The 18428-nt window shown below is 43.7% G+C and overlaps 1 protein-coding gene across 1 annotated transcript; it reads left to right on the top strand.

Moving 5' to 3' along the window:
* The first annotated feature begins 2731 nt into the window (after nucleotides 1-2731).
* On the top strand, nucleotides 2732-5705 carry LOC128759018 (zinc finger protein 503-like). Its single transcript, XM_053865598.1, has 2 exons — nucleotides 2732-3207; nucleotides 3480-5705. The coding sequence occupies exons 1-2, from the start codon at nucleotides 2953-2955 to the stop codon at nucleotides 4869-4871; spliced, it is 1647 nt and encodes a 548-aa protein (XP_053721573.1). The 5' UTR covers nucleotides 2732-2952; the 3' UTR covers nucleotides 4872-5705.
* Nucleotides 5706-18428: the final 12723 nt, after the last annotated feature.

The following is an 18428-nucleotide window of genomic DNA, read 5'->3' as shown; positions in this document are numbered from 1 at the left end:
AGATTTTTTTCTAAAATTGAGCGTAGTATTTTGGACCGTTGCTTAGTTTACCTAATGGGAGTATTTCCTCTTGTAAGCATGTTATTTATCTGATCTATATATTAATTTATTCTTGGTTCATTGTTGAAGCAAGCAATCGGTTGATAGTGTTATCACATGAAGTACCTTTCCTGAACCTTCCCACTGGGTGCACCACAGCATTTAGGACCTCAGACGAACAGGAGGAGAGACTTCAGCGCTAATAGACGCAATGCATTGTTGCAGAAATAAAGTCCCCTACTCTTTCTGTCGACAGACGTGCACATCAACACATGCAGTGTCCACACCAAACTTTCATAATGCATAATCAAAAATAACTTTTTGATTTTACCTCTGCAACTCCATGGCAGAAAGAAGAAAAGCGAAGTGATATTCCCAAGACAGTTGAGCTGTAATCTCTTCATCTGGTTGTCGGCCTCCAGAACCTCCAGGGAAGTCGACAGGGTTCCGACATTCCTCCTTCTAGGTGCAGTAAATTCACGGCCTCCAATGGGAAACAATGGGAAAAGATTCGCTCCAGCATTTTAAGATTCGCTTTCTATGAGTGACTACTCGATAAGTCTATATCGTCCTTCCAATAAGCAATGACAGTTTTCTGGGGTAGAACCTGACTTTTTAGAATGGAATTTCCTTCGCTGATTTTGGGGATCACATTTTGGGTTGCTGATTTTGCACTTATGCTCATCATTGCGGTCTTATGAGTTGTCACATCAGTTCTCCTTGACACCAAATTATAGTCCAGTTCATTTATTGCCTTGAGCAGCAACTCTTTATATGAGTTACCATTATGCAGCATGTCGCCCTCAACTCAGAATGTACAGAAAGCGCATGATCTAACGCTGCATTATACAAAGGCAGGGCTGCCACTGTCACGTTAAGAGCCAATATGTTTTATATTTAATCACGTCTGCTCTCAACACACCACGCCATATGATCGTGTGTTTTTGTGACACACTCAGTATGACATAACTCAATATCGGGCAAAATGCTGAATAATGTACATATATTTACTCATAATAAAGGGTTTCATATTGAGGTCACCGATTGCGTCTTTAACGGTCAGCGTCTGTCTCTGCGGCAGGACATTTGCAGGCTTTGTGTTTTTCAAGTCGTGAATTACTCCACCAAAAAGGTGCAGCCATTTAAGGAGAAAGGCGAGAATTTGGTGTCTGCAGCGGAGCGCCATCCATCACGTCCACAATAAAGGAGTTTTTGCCTGACGCTGGAAATGTATGGTCGCCCTTCGCTGCCCTAATAACTCAGCGCGCCGTGTCACGGGCTGACAGCCGCTGCCGAAAACAGCAGCTCTGTTATCAATCACCAAAACACTTGCATATGTTTAACTTTCGCCTGATCAGCAAGTCATTTATAGCCTATTGAGTAATAAGATAAGTGGGTCTATTTCTTTTGTGGGAGAGCGGTGGAAGCGTTCGTGATTAATAGCAGACGCGAGAGAAAGAGAACACCTTTTGGATTTAAATATTTATGTGGAATATTTTTAACTCCAGGAACAAATGCGCAATTAAGCATTTTTTTTATTTTTACTCCGCGAGAGAGAGGGTTGAACTGGAAGGAGAAGGGGTGGGGTGAGCCTCATTTTTGGCCTCTAACTGACTGAGAAGGAGCAAATATATTTTTGCATTTAGACCCAGGCAGTTGACAGATAACTGGCGTGCAGGACATGGAAGTGACAGATGTCAGGCCGCGTGATTGAGAGGAGAGTGCTGCAGAAAAATGTGAAACATGCCTGAGGGGCTCACTGCTCGATCGGGTCAAAAAATATGCCCGATATCCGGGGTCATCACTTATTCATTTGCGAGTTGCGGGCTTGATATATGAACGCCAACACATCGTGACTTTAAAACCTTGATCAATCAGTGTCTTTGACGTTATTAGGTTACACGAGAGGACGCATTTTGTCACATGCGCGTGTGTGCGTGTGTTGGTAAAATTCGTTTAGCCTATCAATTTGGATTTGGGATTTAACTTATTTAATTAGCTATTTTTTTTTTACTTCAAAGTAATTTTGTTCTATTACATCTGAACCTGACAACGCCTATATGGGAATATTCGTATAGGAAAGAGTGGTGAATAATGGGCGGTCAGATTACTGATATCGTAGAATAAAGGACAATTACGCACCGACTCACGCGTCCGTAAAACTAAATGAAATAACTGCGATCATTAAATTGGTAATATTGAATGAGCCAAGCGTATGCTTGCTTCTTTTAAATCTGTATTAACTGTCATAATATTATTTCGCTCTATAGAAGCGCTCACTGAATTCATAACAGAACGTTGCTGTGTTGAACTTTGTGCCTTGAACCTTTTTAAATCATTGGTTTGGTGAAGTGTACGAGCCAACGATAAGAAGCGCTTCTGAAGTTTAAGTCTGAGGATCGCAATGGATTAAATTGTGTTTAAGTTCAAGGATGTTTGTCAGTTTATTTTGGCTTTAAATACCACAAGAGGTGCGTGCGTTAAGGTTACAAAAATGCCCTGGCGCAAAGCAGAACTTAAAATAATTAGGGGGAAAAGTACTTGGGTGGATGAAATGTGAAATTCACACCCATGTGTGATGGAAACGTCACATCTCCTCGACCTTTGATCAACCCTGGAGGGGCAGTGATAGGGGGCGGAGGGGGGTCTTTCTAGAAGACTGTGATCTGCGGGCTGATTCCGACGGGAGGAGGCGGAGAGATCCCCTCCCGCCTGTGCCTGTAAACCGCGTTCGCTCTCGGACCTGAAGTCACTGTCACAGAGACGCCGCGGAGGACGCTGCGCACACGGATTCTGCTCCCACGAAAGGATTTTACATTGTTTTCTATTCGAGCGAGGCTTTCCTTTCACTCGTGGCTTACTCTTCTACACCTTACACATGCATTTCTTCGCCATTTTCACGAGAATTGGGTCATGATCACATCGCCCACGGTCTCTGTTCTGAGAAATAGCAGTAACCCAGCGTGGGAGAGCGGCTCATCGGCGGAGAGGGGAGCCCTGAAGAGCAGCCAGCCGTCCGGACACCACTCCGTCTCTCCCGCAGATCCTTCCCGCCAAGCCAGCCGACTCCCGATCAAGGTTTTGAAAATGCTCACGGCTCGAGCAGGACACATTTTGCACCCGGAGTACCTCCAGCCTTTACCGTCCACCCCCGTCAGTCCCATCGAGGTGAGCACTTTTGCTTCGATTTAGACTGACGGCAAAACTGGGGACATCTGAAAACTAAATCTGACTGGTTGGTGTGAAAGGGCAGGCTTGTCCTTGAGTTGTCGCTCATCAATACTCTGTGTTTATTTTGGGATGTGCGGCCAATAAAACGATGCTTAAATAAAGGGCTGTCGCACAACTGCGCACCAGGCGCACAGCAGGAGACTACACTTTCACGTGTTATGAACGGTATTATTTGCCTTTTATTAACCGCCGTCGTGTTGTTTTCACAGCTGGATGCCAAGAAAAGTCCGCTGGCTCTTCTGGCACAAACGTGCTCTCAGATCGGAAAGCCGGACCCGCCGTCATCTTCCAAACTCTCCTCGCTCGCCTCCACGGGATCTAGCGACAAGGAGAGCAAATCGGCTCCCCTCAAAATGAGTGACATCGGAGCCGAGGACAAGTCCAGCTTCAAGCCTTACTCCAAGTCCGGCGAGAAGAAGGACTCGAGTGGAGATAAAAACAGTTTCCGAGTGCCTAGCGCCACCTGTCAGCCGTTCACGCCCAGGACAGGCAGCCCCAGCTCCTGCACCTCCGTGTCCCCGCTGCCGTCTGAAAGCAAAGCGGGTGACAAGGAGGACAGGAAGGAGACGGAGGGCAATAAAAGCGTCTCTTCGGACTCCATCAGCCATCGGATCAGTGGGATTACGTCTGACAGCAGTCAGCACCAGGAGAGCACGTCTGGATCAAAGACCGGCACCTCGGACTCTTCAGTTACTTCTTCGTCTTCCTCCGTCATCGGCTCGGGGCTGGTGGCCCCGGTGTCTCCCTACAAACCGGGACACACAGTTTTTCCTTTGCCACCTGCTGGTCTCTCGTACCCTGGGAGTTTGGCGGGGGCCTACGCCAGTTACCCGCAGCCGTTCCTCCCTCCCGGAATGAGCCTTGATCCCACCAAACCCGGCAGCCAGCTCCTGAGCGCACAGTTCGCCGCTGCCAATTCGCTGGCCTGCAGCAAAGCGGGTTCGAGTCCCCTGGCCGGAGCGTCGCCGCCCTCCCTCATGTCCGCCAGTCTGTGTCGGGACCCCTACTGCCTCAGCTATCACTGCACAAGCCATCTGTCCGGCGCGTCCGGCGCCAACTGCGGCCACGACTCCGCGGGCGCCTCGGCGCTGAAACCCGGATACCCCCTCATGTACCCCGCGCACCCCCTGCATGGAGTCCACTCCTCACCCTCCTTCACCGGTCACCCTCTGTATCCATACGGGTTTGTGCTGCCCAACGATCCCCTGCCGCACGTCTGTAACTGGGTTTCTGCAAACGGACCTTGCGACAAGCGCTTCTCGTCCTCGGACGAGCTTCTCAGCCATTTGCGGACTCACACGGCGTTTGCGGGCGCGGAGAAGCTGATCTCGGGGTACCCCGGGTCATCCTCGCTGGCTGCGGCCATGGCATGTCACATGCATTTACCTCCGAACGGCAGCCCCGGCAGCCCCAGCACGCTGGCCCTCAGGGGCCCGCATCACCCCCTCGGACTCACTAGTCGCTATCACCCGTATTCCAAAAGCCCACTGCCCACTCCAGGAGCCCCGGTACCCGTGCCCGCGGCCACCGGACCCTATTACTCCCCCTACGCCTTGTATGGACAGAGACTGACCACAGCCTCGGCTTTAGGTTACCAGTAGAGACAGAGAATTATACCTTTATTACGGAAATTTAGAGCCGATGGGTTTTATATTGTACCAGACTGGATCCACGTGGGGATCGGTGTATTTATTTGCGATAGCTTCAAGCGTGACAAAAATAAAATTATTATTATTATAAAGTTCGACAGCGTCAATGTGCATTATTTTTTTTATCGCAATATATGCCACTATGAATAATTTATTAATGAATAAACTGTCGTTTTGAGCAGCTCAAGAATGAGTGTGGATAAGAGAGGGGGTGTCTGCTCCGACTGTCACCGCGATGGTCACAGGGGCTGAGTAAGACATTGATTTTTGAGTCTTGACAACACAGGGGTGCTGGGGGCCAAACATTGATCTGTTCATTTATATATGCCCCAATTTAGCCCTAAAACACAAGTTGTCGTTTACTACAGTGCAGTAGGTGTTAAATCATGTCGCCGGTTCTGAGTAGATTCACTACAGCTTTATTTGTTTTACTTTATTTAAAACAGAAAAGTGTTGCCGAATATGCTTTTCATTGATCATCCTGTGAATGATTATGTTTAAGTACAGAACTCTTAAGTTCATTGACATTCCAGTCCTAAAAGATGAATTAGTCACATAAATATGAATCAGTTATATTAGTCACATGCACTTCTGAGGCTGAAGTGTTAACCTTACAATACAGAACTAAAATTTGCTCGCTTTGGATCCGTGTCCTTTCAGAACACATTCAACTTACGATGTGAATTTCTACTCTTAATTAATGGCTCAGCACTTAAAATGTGTTCATTAAGAATCATTTTAAACTGGAAAGAATCTGAGTCAGAGTTTGGCACTTAAACAATTAAAATGCACATTTCACATTCAGTTATGAATAATAATAATAATATCCTCCCAAGTCTAAAATATCACAGATTTGAGATAATTGTCAATAAATTGTAATTCAAAAATATGTCTTTTTATGGAGAGATAATGTCTCGATGCCTTCCCATGGATAGTTGACTGAGACTTCTTGCTGAGCATTTTTTAAATTGGATGCTCATTTTACTTCACACTCCTAGTATAACAGGAAACGGCACTGATGGTTTGGTGACTGTTTCTCATCCTTATATTAGCAGGCGTAGATCTTCTTTACTCTTCTCCATCATGAGACTCGTGAGCCTGGTTTGGCTTATGAAGGGAAGTGTACTCCGGACGCTAGGCACTTCCTCAGCTGAGTCTAGATCGCAGTAATGACACCGTGAGGCAGAGAGCGTGAAATAAAAACGACTCGTTCATCAACTCCGGCAAGCAAATCAGCTAAATCATCATATGTTCACTGTAAATCCGCCATTCGCCTGCAATAAAATCACCCTTTTACTGCTCAGCTGTCGGATTTACCGCACAAACTCATTCTGCACAATCCAAGCACATCACTCAGCCATAAAGTCCTGCCTAGACAGAATTTTTACTGAATCATTGGAACAATGTAAGGTGGAACTTAATTGCAGTTTATATATATACATATATATAACAATAAATATGAAGAATTTTGTCTAGAGTGTCTATTAACAATATCAGTAGGCTTCCCACAAAAAAGAATTCCAACATGATGAAGTGTTCATTGGTCCACATCTTGATTTGACTCACGTTTTTACTCAAAACCCAAGCTAGAAAACAGAAGTGTTATATAATATTGTGTTATATTGTGTTATATTATATTATATTATATTATATTATATTATATTATATTATATTATATTATATTATATTATATTATATTATCAACCTCCGGTACCTGGATGCTCATGAATCTTTCCACATCTCTGCGCCGCACCTCACTGTCATCAGTGATGCCACCCAGGCAGGCCAGTCGTCTGAATATTCCACTGTTGAACCTGGAGTCAGAGAAAAGAGGAAAAGATGGGAAAGTTTAAATTATGTGATGACTTCAAAAATCATTGCTGACTGTGTCCAGATTTGTTGCAAACGTAAGCAAAGTTGGTCAAAGTCACATATTTATTTGATGACACAATTATAAGTGGATTTTGTTATCATGAGGAGTCGGATTAAAGGTGAAGAAAGGTGGACAGACAATCATGATATGAATGAATCAGTGTGTATTTCAATACACCCACATTATTGTCACATGGTGGATAAGATTCAAACGAGACTAATGTAAGAATATTGTTTTCGCTCGAAAGGCGGGACTGTCATGACAAAGTCTGATGTCAGGTCATTGATGTTGCATTCAGAACATGAGACACGTGAATCATGGTTGCAGCTTTGAACTGCACAATGGTGGCCTTTTCACCTGAGGCACACACTCTCACATGCTCACATGCGGAAGATGGAGCTGTGTTATGGCCTGTCTGTCACTTTGCTGCAGCTGCGTGCCATGTGTTGCACTGTCACTTGTAGTTGAAGATGTGTCAACAACGTCGTTATCATCAGCTGATGTTCCTCCAGAAAAAGCTGCCAGCACTTGAGTTCTACATCAACATGCTCTCAAAGAGTCATCAGCACGGATCAACTGTAGCATTTGTTCCTTCAGTTTAACGATTAAAAAAAAAAGAAGAAGAAAGAACAAAATATTTCCATGTGCACAAGAACATTCCCTCTATTACTTAAATGAAGCCTTCTGGAGCCTGGTCACCACAGTTAGCCCTCTGGTGGACACCAATGTTTCCACAAGCATAGTATAGGATGACAAGTGTGTGTGCATTTAGTTGTGCTGCTGTCGCACTTAGATCAGTTGTCAATAGTCACATGCTAGCTAGCTATAGAGAAGCATTTTTTTAGCAGGAACTAAAGTTTGATCCGCTTACATTTTGACTGTGCGGTCAAATCTATTTAAAATGGGGTGATTGATGTTGATCTGTAATGTTTGCCCATGCATCATTTAGAATAAATAAATAAGATGAAGGTTCAAAAATAGTATTTTTTTAAGTAAAAAAAAAATTGAGGTCCTTTGCTAAATTGCAACACTACTGCACAAATGAAGGAATCTGGGGTTCAGAACTCCACACTGAACTCAACCTATGTGTGTTGTGGTGTTGCACAAACAGGAAGCACTTTATTTCAAATCTTAGCATTTCTTTTTTTGTTTCGTAATTGAATGATAGTACTGTATGATAGACTGATACGTTGAGCGCCTAATGTCATGCTTATTAATGGTCATATCAAGGGCTTTCCTCTCTGCTGCGTAAACGTTTGCTGCTTTGAATAAACCGTCCTGGGTGTTTGTGTACTCAGGACAGGCGGACTGATCTTTGTTTACATAGGCAAAGGCAAATCCTCACACACGTTCACTCCACTGAATAGTACGTCTTCCATCATCCTGAGAAATACGGCGGTTTATTTTTGCAGGAGGAAGGCTTAGGCTTCTCCAAACAAGCCCAGAATTATCATCGCTCCATCATTTCCTCCCTTTGACAAGCAAAGTAAACCAAAGAGTACAAAGTCAAAGCCGTGTTTTTGCCGTGCTATTGACCTTTAAGAGCTTGTCTGCTTCTGTTAGCGTTTTTGCACAGCATCTGCATGCTAGGCTCTGATCAGCATCGTGTGGATAATATGTTTCCTGCGCACTTACAAGAAAAGCGTGTCGTCTGGAGTTAGACGGCGGTGGACGGGAACCGGAGAAAAGGGGGAATTTTCTCTTGAATCTGTCAACACACAATGCAATGCAAAGAGCAACAGTGAGTTAAACAGTGGGCCCTTGTCTTTCAGCACTCAGCAAGCCCTATAATTTACACGCCACTGACAGGGGCCATTTTGAAGTCTTTCACAGGCAGCAAACTTTTTTTCTGTTGTTGTCTTCAAACGTCTTGCTCACAGTGAATCTGCTTTGGTCGGGGTGATTAATGACTTATTGCCTTATTGTGTGGCGGTGGCTAATTAACTGCAGGCTGACGGCAGAGACACGCCATGAAAACCTCCTCTGATAACCCCAAATTTCTCTTCCCCTCCTCATTTTGGCATGTGGAAGCTTTTACTGACAAATGTGCAAAGAGCAGGCGCGCGTTGAGTAAGATGAATGGCCGGGGAGCGCAGTAAACAGCCTTTAATTTAACTGTGTTTAGAAGTATGACACGCTGGCATCGTGCTCCCTCGAGGTCCGTGCTCTCTGGCCGGGGAACGCAGCCAAAAAAATTCCCCACCACTGTTGGTTGAAAATGAAGCCTGGCAAATTCAAGGAGCTGGCAAACATGTGTTCTCTGCCTCTGCACGTTTTCGGCAGCTCGTTGAGACTGACAAGTCGAGTTGGTCAGTTTCCAGAAATGAAAGGTGGTGACCCCCCTCCCACAGGGGGTTTCAGAGTCTACGGCGCTTGTCCTGCATAACCCAAAGGTTTAAAGTGACTTTGCATTTTGAAATCATATAGAACCTTTTTCTTATATCATTCACTTCAAGTGAGGAATATTCCCGGTGTAAATCCTTGGTATTAACTACTTTATTATTCTATTCTATTTATTATTCTATTATTAATAGAAGCTAAAAATGAGCAAGTGTGAGTTCAGAGTGTTCCAATTATTGAAGTTGGAAAACAACATAAAGCTTTTGTCATAGATGCTTTGACCTGAGCAGTTTAAAAACACACTCCATTTGCAAGTACCAAACAAGCAGAATGAATCTTATATTTCATTGATAAAAAAATATTACTTGATGTTTACATTCAGATTTTGGATTGTGATTTTCCGACCGATGTTATTCAATCTTATATAAATGAATTCTTTGTTGTTAGTCATGAACTCTGCAGCTGTTTTAAGGGATAACTTGGTTTGTCAGATTTATCGAGCTCCTTCTCAAAACATTCCTCATGAGAGCTATCTGTAACAAGGCAAGACGTGTGTTAGTGTAGGATGCCACGAACACAACAAGAGGGGAAATAGAATCATAAACCAGTACAATTGCTGCACAGAACCAACAGCAGAGGACATTAAAACACTGCTGGTGCTTCATTTAGGTTATCATCTTGCTGCAGACACCAGCGTTCAGAAGCCTTCCCCTCTGCACCACTGCTCCCTGCTATTTTATTTCGACAGGTCCTCTTAATCAAATTAGTATTAAACAGCTGCCCTGTGTGGTGTTTTTAGTGGCAGTTTGACCGAAGAACAGGGAAGGACATGATTCTGGTCAGAATATGATCTCAGGTGGACAGAGAAAATAAGAAAAGATTTAAGGTACTTTTACGGCCATAAAGTCACTCCTCACTAAAAAGCACTACACCAGCTCAATCTGACCGGCCGAGCCAATCTGTTACTTAAAAGAGAAGGAAGTGACGTGGAGCAGCGTCCCATACATATTCAGTTGTCCATTGTTGTACATATGTAGCAACACCTTGGGATTTCCCCACCTCGACCCTGCTCATCCCACCTCCAAAGGATTGTTTTTATCAAATTGTATTTGGTTGAAGTTTACTATTGGAGACCTCTCAGAGTAAAAATAATTTTGTGACAAGGTCTACAAACGTCAATGAATCATGCTAACAATGCACACTCCCACCAGCTTATGCAGCATTGCAGCGACTCCAGTGGACATTTTATAAATATTAAATATTAGATGCTGAAACATGTAAAGCACCTTTGAACAAACCAATTTGTAACTAGTGCTCCTGTATGTCCTATATAGAAGGAGGTCTTTCCATGAAGTGCTGTATTGCTTGGCACTACCAGTCCCACAATCCTCTGTGTGAGTTACTTAAACTACTTCAACATAGTTCCAGGGCATTTGGAATCTTATTTTAGAACCAGAAATACTCAGAAATGCACAGACAATGTTATTCCACGTTATCATCCACGCTAAAGAGATGTTTTTGTGGTGAGTCCAACAAAACAGTGGACCTAATCGCAGAAAATCAGTCTCTCTCTTACTTTCTCAGTTCAAATAAGTCCAAGTCAAGGCAAATGATGATGATAAAGTCACCTGGAAAATAGGTCCAAGGAATACCCAACAAAAGACAGGTGAACCAAAACAGAAGTCGAAAACCGGGAAAACAGAGGCTGGTGCGGGCTGGAGGCACGTGTGGCAAAACTGCAACAAAAACAGAAATCGGATCAAAAAGGCAAGAAACTATGAACAGAAAACGCCTCCAGCCACCAACCTGTGTCAAGACAGGAAAAAGAAACATGGGCAGGGTTTTCAAAATAAAGCTGGAAATGGAAATATGATTCTATGGACAACGCTATATTCTATATAGCGTTGTCCATATGGATTTAATTTTCCTATCAATCACACTAGACCAGAGTTAACTTGCAATTAATGGCAAATTAAAATCACACATTTTGTGTCTGTTCTAAATGTAACTTAAAGGAAAGTGTTATTACATGTGATTATAACACAGCAGCGGCCAATAATGTTATGCATTTAGCATGTTGTTGAGCCTCTTCAGTGCCTCTGAGGTTATTCAAAAGTATGTCCTTGACAGCATCTGTTATGTCGGGTTGTACACACACGTTTACATGAGGAAAGCATTATTGGCCACTCTGGCGTTGATCACATCTTCATTGAAGGCACATTTACAACAGATAGAAAATGTGTGATTAAGCCTTAGTTTTATCACACTGACCTGATAGCGCCTTCATGGACTCATCCCAGAAGCAGTGTGGAACTGCGTGTCTCTAAAAACATGTAGCAGGTCTATTTTTCATTCCAACTGCTTCCAAACCGTGAAAAGCTAGAGCAGATTGTGGAGCCTGCAGCTCTTCCATAACAAGACGCAGACACACTGGAAACCAGAGGAACGCACAAAAATCCTTAAAACTCAGAAAAGCATGATGAGCCACCCTTTAAGATGGGACCCAGAACCACCATGATGCTGGGGCATTTGTACTGTATATCTTCAGTAATTCACCATATTATCAAAAAAGTGTGTGGAGGGGGAAAGCTGTCTGCAGCTTTCTTTTGTGGTACAACCCACCATTTAGGACTCAATAGTCTGCACCATGTACATTGCACATTACTTTTATCCTATCCATTGATTCCAGCTATTCTTGGAGCATGGGCCAGGCTGAGGGTTAAACTTAGACTTAGACTAGACTTTATTGATCCCTTTGGGATGACTCCCTCCAGGAAATTTACATTTCCTGCAGCAATAGAGGCAAGAAAGGGCCTGCTGTCAGGAAGAGCATCACACAGAGAATAAAATAAAAAAAATAATACTAATAACATAAAAATTAAATTAAAAATAAAATAAATAAATAAATTTAAACTAGATTAAAATAGGTTATTGCACCAGAGTTAAACTGGATTAAAATAGGTTATTGCACCAGAGAGAGAAACTGATTATAAGTTATGGATGCTATGCTATGAATCTGTGAGACTGTCTGACCATCACTTGCTCAGGACGATGGAAGACTTCAAGGCAGCAGCATGAGCATCTTTTACAGAGCGAGTGTTTCCACCACCGGGTCATGGCCATGACATTGTTTCCATTAGGTCTCCAGTCATAAGGGGAACAAAGGTGGTCTTTCTATTTTAGATCGTAGTGACAGTCAGACACATATCCATAATTACTATACATCCATTTTTCATAACTGACTTAAAACAGCAAGGTTTGATGAAACTTCTTTCCAGAGGGTGAGTAAAAGAGTTGTGACTGTGTATTTATCTTCAGCCTGTGGAACAATGAGAAACACTCTCTTATTGTTCAGTCATCCATTTATCCCCTGTTCACTGGACTTGGCTTTTGGTTTTGTGATCGATTCTAGCTTTAACTCGTCAGCCAGTAGAACCTTCCTGATGCTCTGTACTGGGTGACGTCACCCACCTACTGCCTTGAACAATAATGAGCATGAAAATGAAGCACGAACATCGTGGTCACTCCTTAGCTTTCTTCCCCATAGTGCTACACAACAGATGGCGACGTGCTTGACTCTGTGACACCAGTACCAGAACCTCACAGGAGCCTTAAAGTAGACAAAACACGGCAGAGTCTTCCCGTGTGCAAATGAGCACGATGACACGATTGTCAGGTGCCACCAATGAAAGCTGTCCCCCCATTACAGGAGTAACGACGCTTTCACCACATGACAACGGGAAATGGGTGTGTGTGTGTGTGTGTGTGTGTGTGTTTTTATAGGAGAGCTGTCTGTCAGCTGGCTCTCAAGTCATAACAAATCACCGGCACTCGGCTGAGGCTGAACATTCGGGCCGTCAGGAGGAAGACGGATGACCTGCAGGCCTTTGAAGTGCTCTGGCAGTTCAGATGGCTCAGCGGCGCTGACAGAGAAATATACACAACAGAGCAACCAATAATGAGAACATTAAACATTCCAGCCACCTGACAGGCTGACAAAAACAGCCTGGGCTCGCATCAATCATCCGCTGAGACATAACCTTGACAATTAGTCCCGTCTGATCCCGCTCTAACCCCGCGGCCGGCACTGCTCTGTGACTCCACTGACAGAGGAGCAAGCCAAAGAGCTCCATCTAATTCCTTAATTTTGATTGATAAAGATATTGCAGCGCCAGAAACAGCTATATATCGCTGCAGCACATGATGGATCTGCAGTCCGTTGGCAAGTCAGTGGTACAGTAATGACTCTCGACGGACAGATCTAGAAATAGAAAAATGCTTTGCTTCAATTATTTTCCTTGCAGGCTGCGAGGATCTAAAGAAGAAAGAGTGGGTATCCAGCCCCTGTTTATATCTGTGCTAGCTCAAATGTGGTTTAATGATGCCCCACAGGCATTTGGAAGCTATATAAATACTTGTTACAGAGCCAGTGCTTATGATTTCAGTAAAGATCGCCATAAAACATGGAGTTCTTTAGTGCATGGCTCGCAAGGTTTAACTATGCAAACAAGCAATAAGTGGCAGGCCTCCCCTTAAATGCATGAAAACACAGCTACAATTTCATACTTTATCTTTGAGGAAAAAGAATGAATGTGCATCTTGGTTTTAGCTGCAAGTTTGAAACTCTCTGTAGCCTGTGCTCAATCCCTTTAAACCAGGATGCAATTTAACATCAGTTTTGGATTAATTTGGGTTGAAATTATAGTTATGGTTGTGTAGAACATATCTGAGACTCACAAGTGCAGGTCACATCTCCGTGTTTTTGCACATACTGAACACCATGACAAGCAAAACACATACCAGTTCAATATGAATCTGAACTACAATATTGTCTGCTCTACAGAGTAAAACAACAAATCCACCCTGTTGAGACAAATCTGAAGACACATGAAAATAAAGTGGGCCCGAGGATACACACTTTCAACCCATACACTACAGTGATGATGTCACAGTGGTCAGAAACATCTTCATCTTCTTGTAAATGCCAGTCCAAAACAACCAGAAAGGGTGGAATAAGGCAACTGTCTTTAGTTTTCACTCCCCTGTACTTCTACACTTACCAACATGGGCCTGAAAGCATGAAAACTCAGATCGTTGACCTTGTTCAACCAGATGTGCACATTACTCCTCCTCTTACATTGGCCAGCTTACTTCCTTCTGCTGGTCAGTATTAAATGTGAAGAGAATAAAAAGCAACCCTTCCTAAGCCATTCAAGCCTCATAAACCAACCTTCTGACAAAACTAACCAAAACAAGCAGATGCATGAAGGCAAGGTTGAAAACAAGAGTACCTAACGTGCATACAGCCAAGCCGAGGATTGTTCACAAAAAATACCTGAGATGGAGCTGTTGAGCTCCAAGCCCTGAGGATGATGGATGACTTTGCAAACCCTGTGGGGCTGCAGACCCAAATGAGGACAGAGCTAATTGCCGTGCGAAATACCTTGGCATGAATGGGAAGAAAACGCAGTCAGGCTCCAGCCAGAATCTGGCCCACTGGCTGCTCTGAACTCTTGAGCTCGCTTTTGCACTCAAACGCTTCACTCGCTGTGCATAAATCACTGGCTGCTTGCAGCTGGAGCGGACTGTAGTTATCTACAAGCAATGGACGGAGCGACAGATTCCATCCTGACTACATTAGTGGTTCAGGCCAGACTCCTTCGCTTAAACTCCCCTTCTATCTTGATGCTCACAGGAAATGAAAACCAGATGGAAGAGGATTGTTCTCTGCAGCATAAATTTGAGACCATACATGAGGAAAAAACAAAAGAGGGAAAGTGCACGTCGTGCATGTTGGGGGGATAGATTTAAAGTACCTTGGCTTTTGTGTATCCCACTTCAGATGAGGCGTGCTGTGATCCACAGCTCATTACTCATTGTCCCAAGACAGGAAAGGAGAATTGGGGTTTTAGCTGACGCAATTGCAGACTCATTACTCCTGGACCCCAAACTCTTTTAAATCTCACTGAAGTAAAAGGAAAATTGTTTTTATTGGACAGAGGTGAGATTTTAGTCAAACACAGTAGCGAGGTTCCCTCTTTAACTAGTATTATTGCCATATTCATTGTAGCTAAAAAAAAATAGACCCTTTTTTTTAAGTATTAGACAAACCATTGATCGAAATTAGCTTAATCGGACAGCAGGTGGCAGTAGTGTTCCAGAACTCCAGGTCACAGTGAGGTAAGGAGGAGATCTGCCATATACGTAGTGATGAGGGCTCTCATCGTCCACCCCAACAGTGCACTGCACCCAGGTAGTGATCTCTCCCACTGAGATATCAGTGGCTTTGTGGCATGTTGGGAGTGATAATGGCTTCTGCTGCGGCACCAGACAGAGACGAATCTTCAATTGACTCGTGGATCATTTGAAACACCACCTTCTCTCATTATCAAATGACTGAAAACGACATTGAAAATCTGTTATTGAGTGTTTTTGCTAACTGACGGATAGATGAATGCCCACAATCAAATGAAGATACATTAACAAATGGAATGTCAACAATGTCCTACTTCACGTGAAATGCCAGCAGTGACTCATTCCAAATCAACTGCCTGATCTGGAAGCACAATCTGTTTCTCATGTTCCCTGACTGCGGCTGAAAACACCTGCCCTCATCTCGTAGCAAATGTATTGAGCAGTAAGTGGCTGAGCAGATGCTGTTGGGTCAGCGGGGAGTCAGCGGCCTGTGGAGCAGTTACCACTCATTGAAGCAGAAAGCAATGGCTCGGAGAGAATCTCTTGACGAATCATGCTTTACATACAGGTCGCTCCCAGGAACAGCTTCTCCAATTTGCTAGCAACTAAATCCTCATCAGCAAGTCCTTCCAGCCAGTGGAACAACCGGGCCAAGTGAACACAGTTAAAAGCGCAGACCCACAGGAATCCTTTATTTCTGCGTGCTTTGCCGTCACTGGCGGTGATCAAAGTCTGTGCTTAGGGCCTGAGTGTCAGCGCAAGACGTCGATGACATCTTCCATTCACACCAAGTCATCCCCTGCCATCCTACATGCTCTCTGTCTTCACTTCCCACAACAAAGAGCGATGCCTCAAGTTATCATCCATCAAACTTAGCCTTTTATAGCCCATCAAAAGACAATGAACTGCCACAGTGAGGGGACGGTTTGTGCTGTGAAGTGATGGCAAACACTCAACACAGATTAAACAGGGCTAGAAATCAGAGCACTACTCAGTGTTTGGATAATTTTGTGACAGAGTAAGGTGCGTCTTTACGTGGGCTGCCTAGGGTCACTGTGGATCATGTCAACCCCAACATAGGAATGACCACGATTTAATGAATAAAATTACAATAAAATCTCTTGTAGTTCAGAGTGCGACCAGGATCCATCTTGAATGTCCGTAAGCATACGGTCTCACAACTGGACAATGTCCAAATATTGCAACTTGCACGATGCTATTAAGTTGCAAGCTTTTAAATAGAGGGGCATCTGGGCGTGATGGGTCGCCGTAACCTGTCAAACATGTGAAATTGGACGCCCTAAATCTCTGATCATAAGTGCCTGGATAGTCTCCTAATCGCAGTGCCATCGTAGCAGCTTCCATGAAAAGGCTGCTGGTACATGGTATTTCACTGAACTTGACCGAAATTTGCTGATTCTCATGCCGCGGCTTTGCCATCGCAGGTGCCATGTTTTCGGGTGAATGGCGCGGTTATCCTCATTTCACAAGGCACGACCCTCACATTTGATTGGTCGACACAGTAAGGATGAGTGCTGTAAAGGATTGGACGTCTGACACTGTTGGCAGGAAGAAAACACTGGTTCAAAACTTTTACCTATTGTTTACAAAGCCTACTGAATGCCCTTTAGTCTGAGGAGTATTCCGGCGTGATTTTTTATTTATTCTATTTGTATGGGTTTTTTTTAGGGCATGTTAAAAATTCTCAAAATAGTCATTTATAAAGCTCCTAAAATCAAGATGTACCAGTAATTCAGGAACATGGCCGGGAATGAAAGCATTTACAGTTTTCTCTTATTCATCATTTATTTCTGTGTGAATCTAGACAGATTTATGGCATATTTCTGCATATAGTTCCATCTTTCCTAACATTGTACAACATCTGTACTGCCTCACATCTTCAGTGAAATGTTCAGTTTCAAAACAGACCCCGTAGGCCTGTTCTCCCTCGCAAGGCTCACTGAATCTACAATCAAAGCCATTTGTCAGAGTGTACACCGGAAGGCTCGCAACATAAACCACCGGTGACTCCTTGAATATCATCTCCCGTGGATTATTCTCAAGTCAACCATCAAGAACTGCAGGAGCAGCACCGTTGATGCACTGTGTGGACTTGGTAAAGCGTTCAGCAGAAGCTGAGAGTAACAGGACACCAGTGTGATTATGCACATCCTGCGAGTCTGTGATTTAGTGTGACAGCAGAGACTCTCAGCAGAACCATGTCAGGTGCGAGGACTTGAGCTTTGTGGGTTACTGAGAAGCTTTAGGCTCTCGATCAACACCATGTGAGAAGGTCTCCAGAGGAGCTCCAGAGAACACTCAGAATGCTCATGGCTAAATACACAACAAGTCCAGCAACATTGAACGGGAACAGACCTCTGGTGTTGGATAGAAGAGCAGCTGCTGTTTTCTTGAATGTACAGCGCTGAGAGAAACAATCTGACATGACTCCTGGAGAATGCAAAACAGTCACACATCATGAATTTCACCCTTTCTGTTGCCAAATAAGCCACAGCGAAATCATTAGGAATTCTCAATCTCCAATTTGACAAATAGGACAGAACATGTATTTGTTCAATTACTAGGCCTGTCCTGGATGGTTATTTATGGTCCTGCACCAGATGAATGTATTTGGTCTGGGTTAGAATGATCTGGAAAATTGCAAAAAATGGTCGCAGCATATCACCGCGGTATGACCACGGTACTGAATGCTGGTGTTCAATTGATGGAATCTGCTCTGTCTGTTGAAATGCTGTCTCGAGCCGGAGCTTGTCGCGGCACAGTTAAGGTCCGTACAGTGAGTTAAAGTCACTCTTAGCAAAAGCCATACTTCCGCTGTTAGATATCGTCCTGCGTCGTTGTTTTTTTTTTTATCTGAATGCTGTTTAGTCCCCTCTGACTTTCTTAAAATAAACTGCTTCTCGTCAACCAGGCATAGTTACCACAATGGCATCGCCCACATCTGAATGAGAAAGTGAGTTTTTTGCGATTTGACATTCTACCATCTGATCAAAGAGGCCCCAAAAATGCTATATTGAAGAAGAAGAAAAAGAAGAAAAATAATGTTAAAACAGCAAACATCTTACAAGGTCATCTCTGAA

The sequence above is a fragment of the Synchiropus splendidus genome, chromosome 5 (assembly GCF_027744825.2).
Source record: "Synchiropus splendidus isolate RoL2022-P1 chromosome 5, RoL_Sspl_1.0, whole genome shotgun sequence".
Lineage (NCBI taxonomy): Eukaryota > Metazoa > Chordata > Actinopteri > Syngnathiformes > Callionymidae > Synchiropus > Synchiropus splendidus.
Note: the sequence above shows the minus strand (reverse complement) of the source record. Positions and strands in the feature narration are given on the sequence as shown.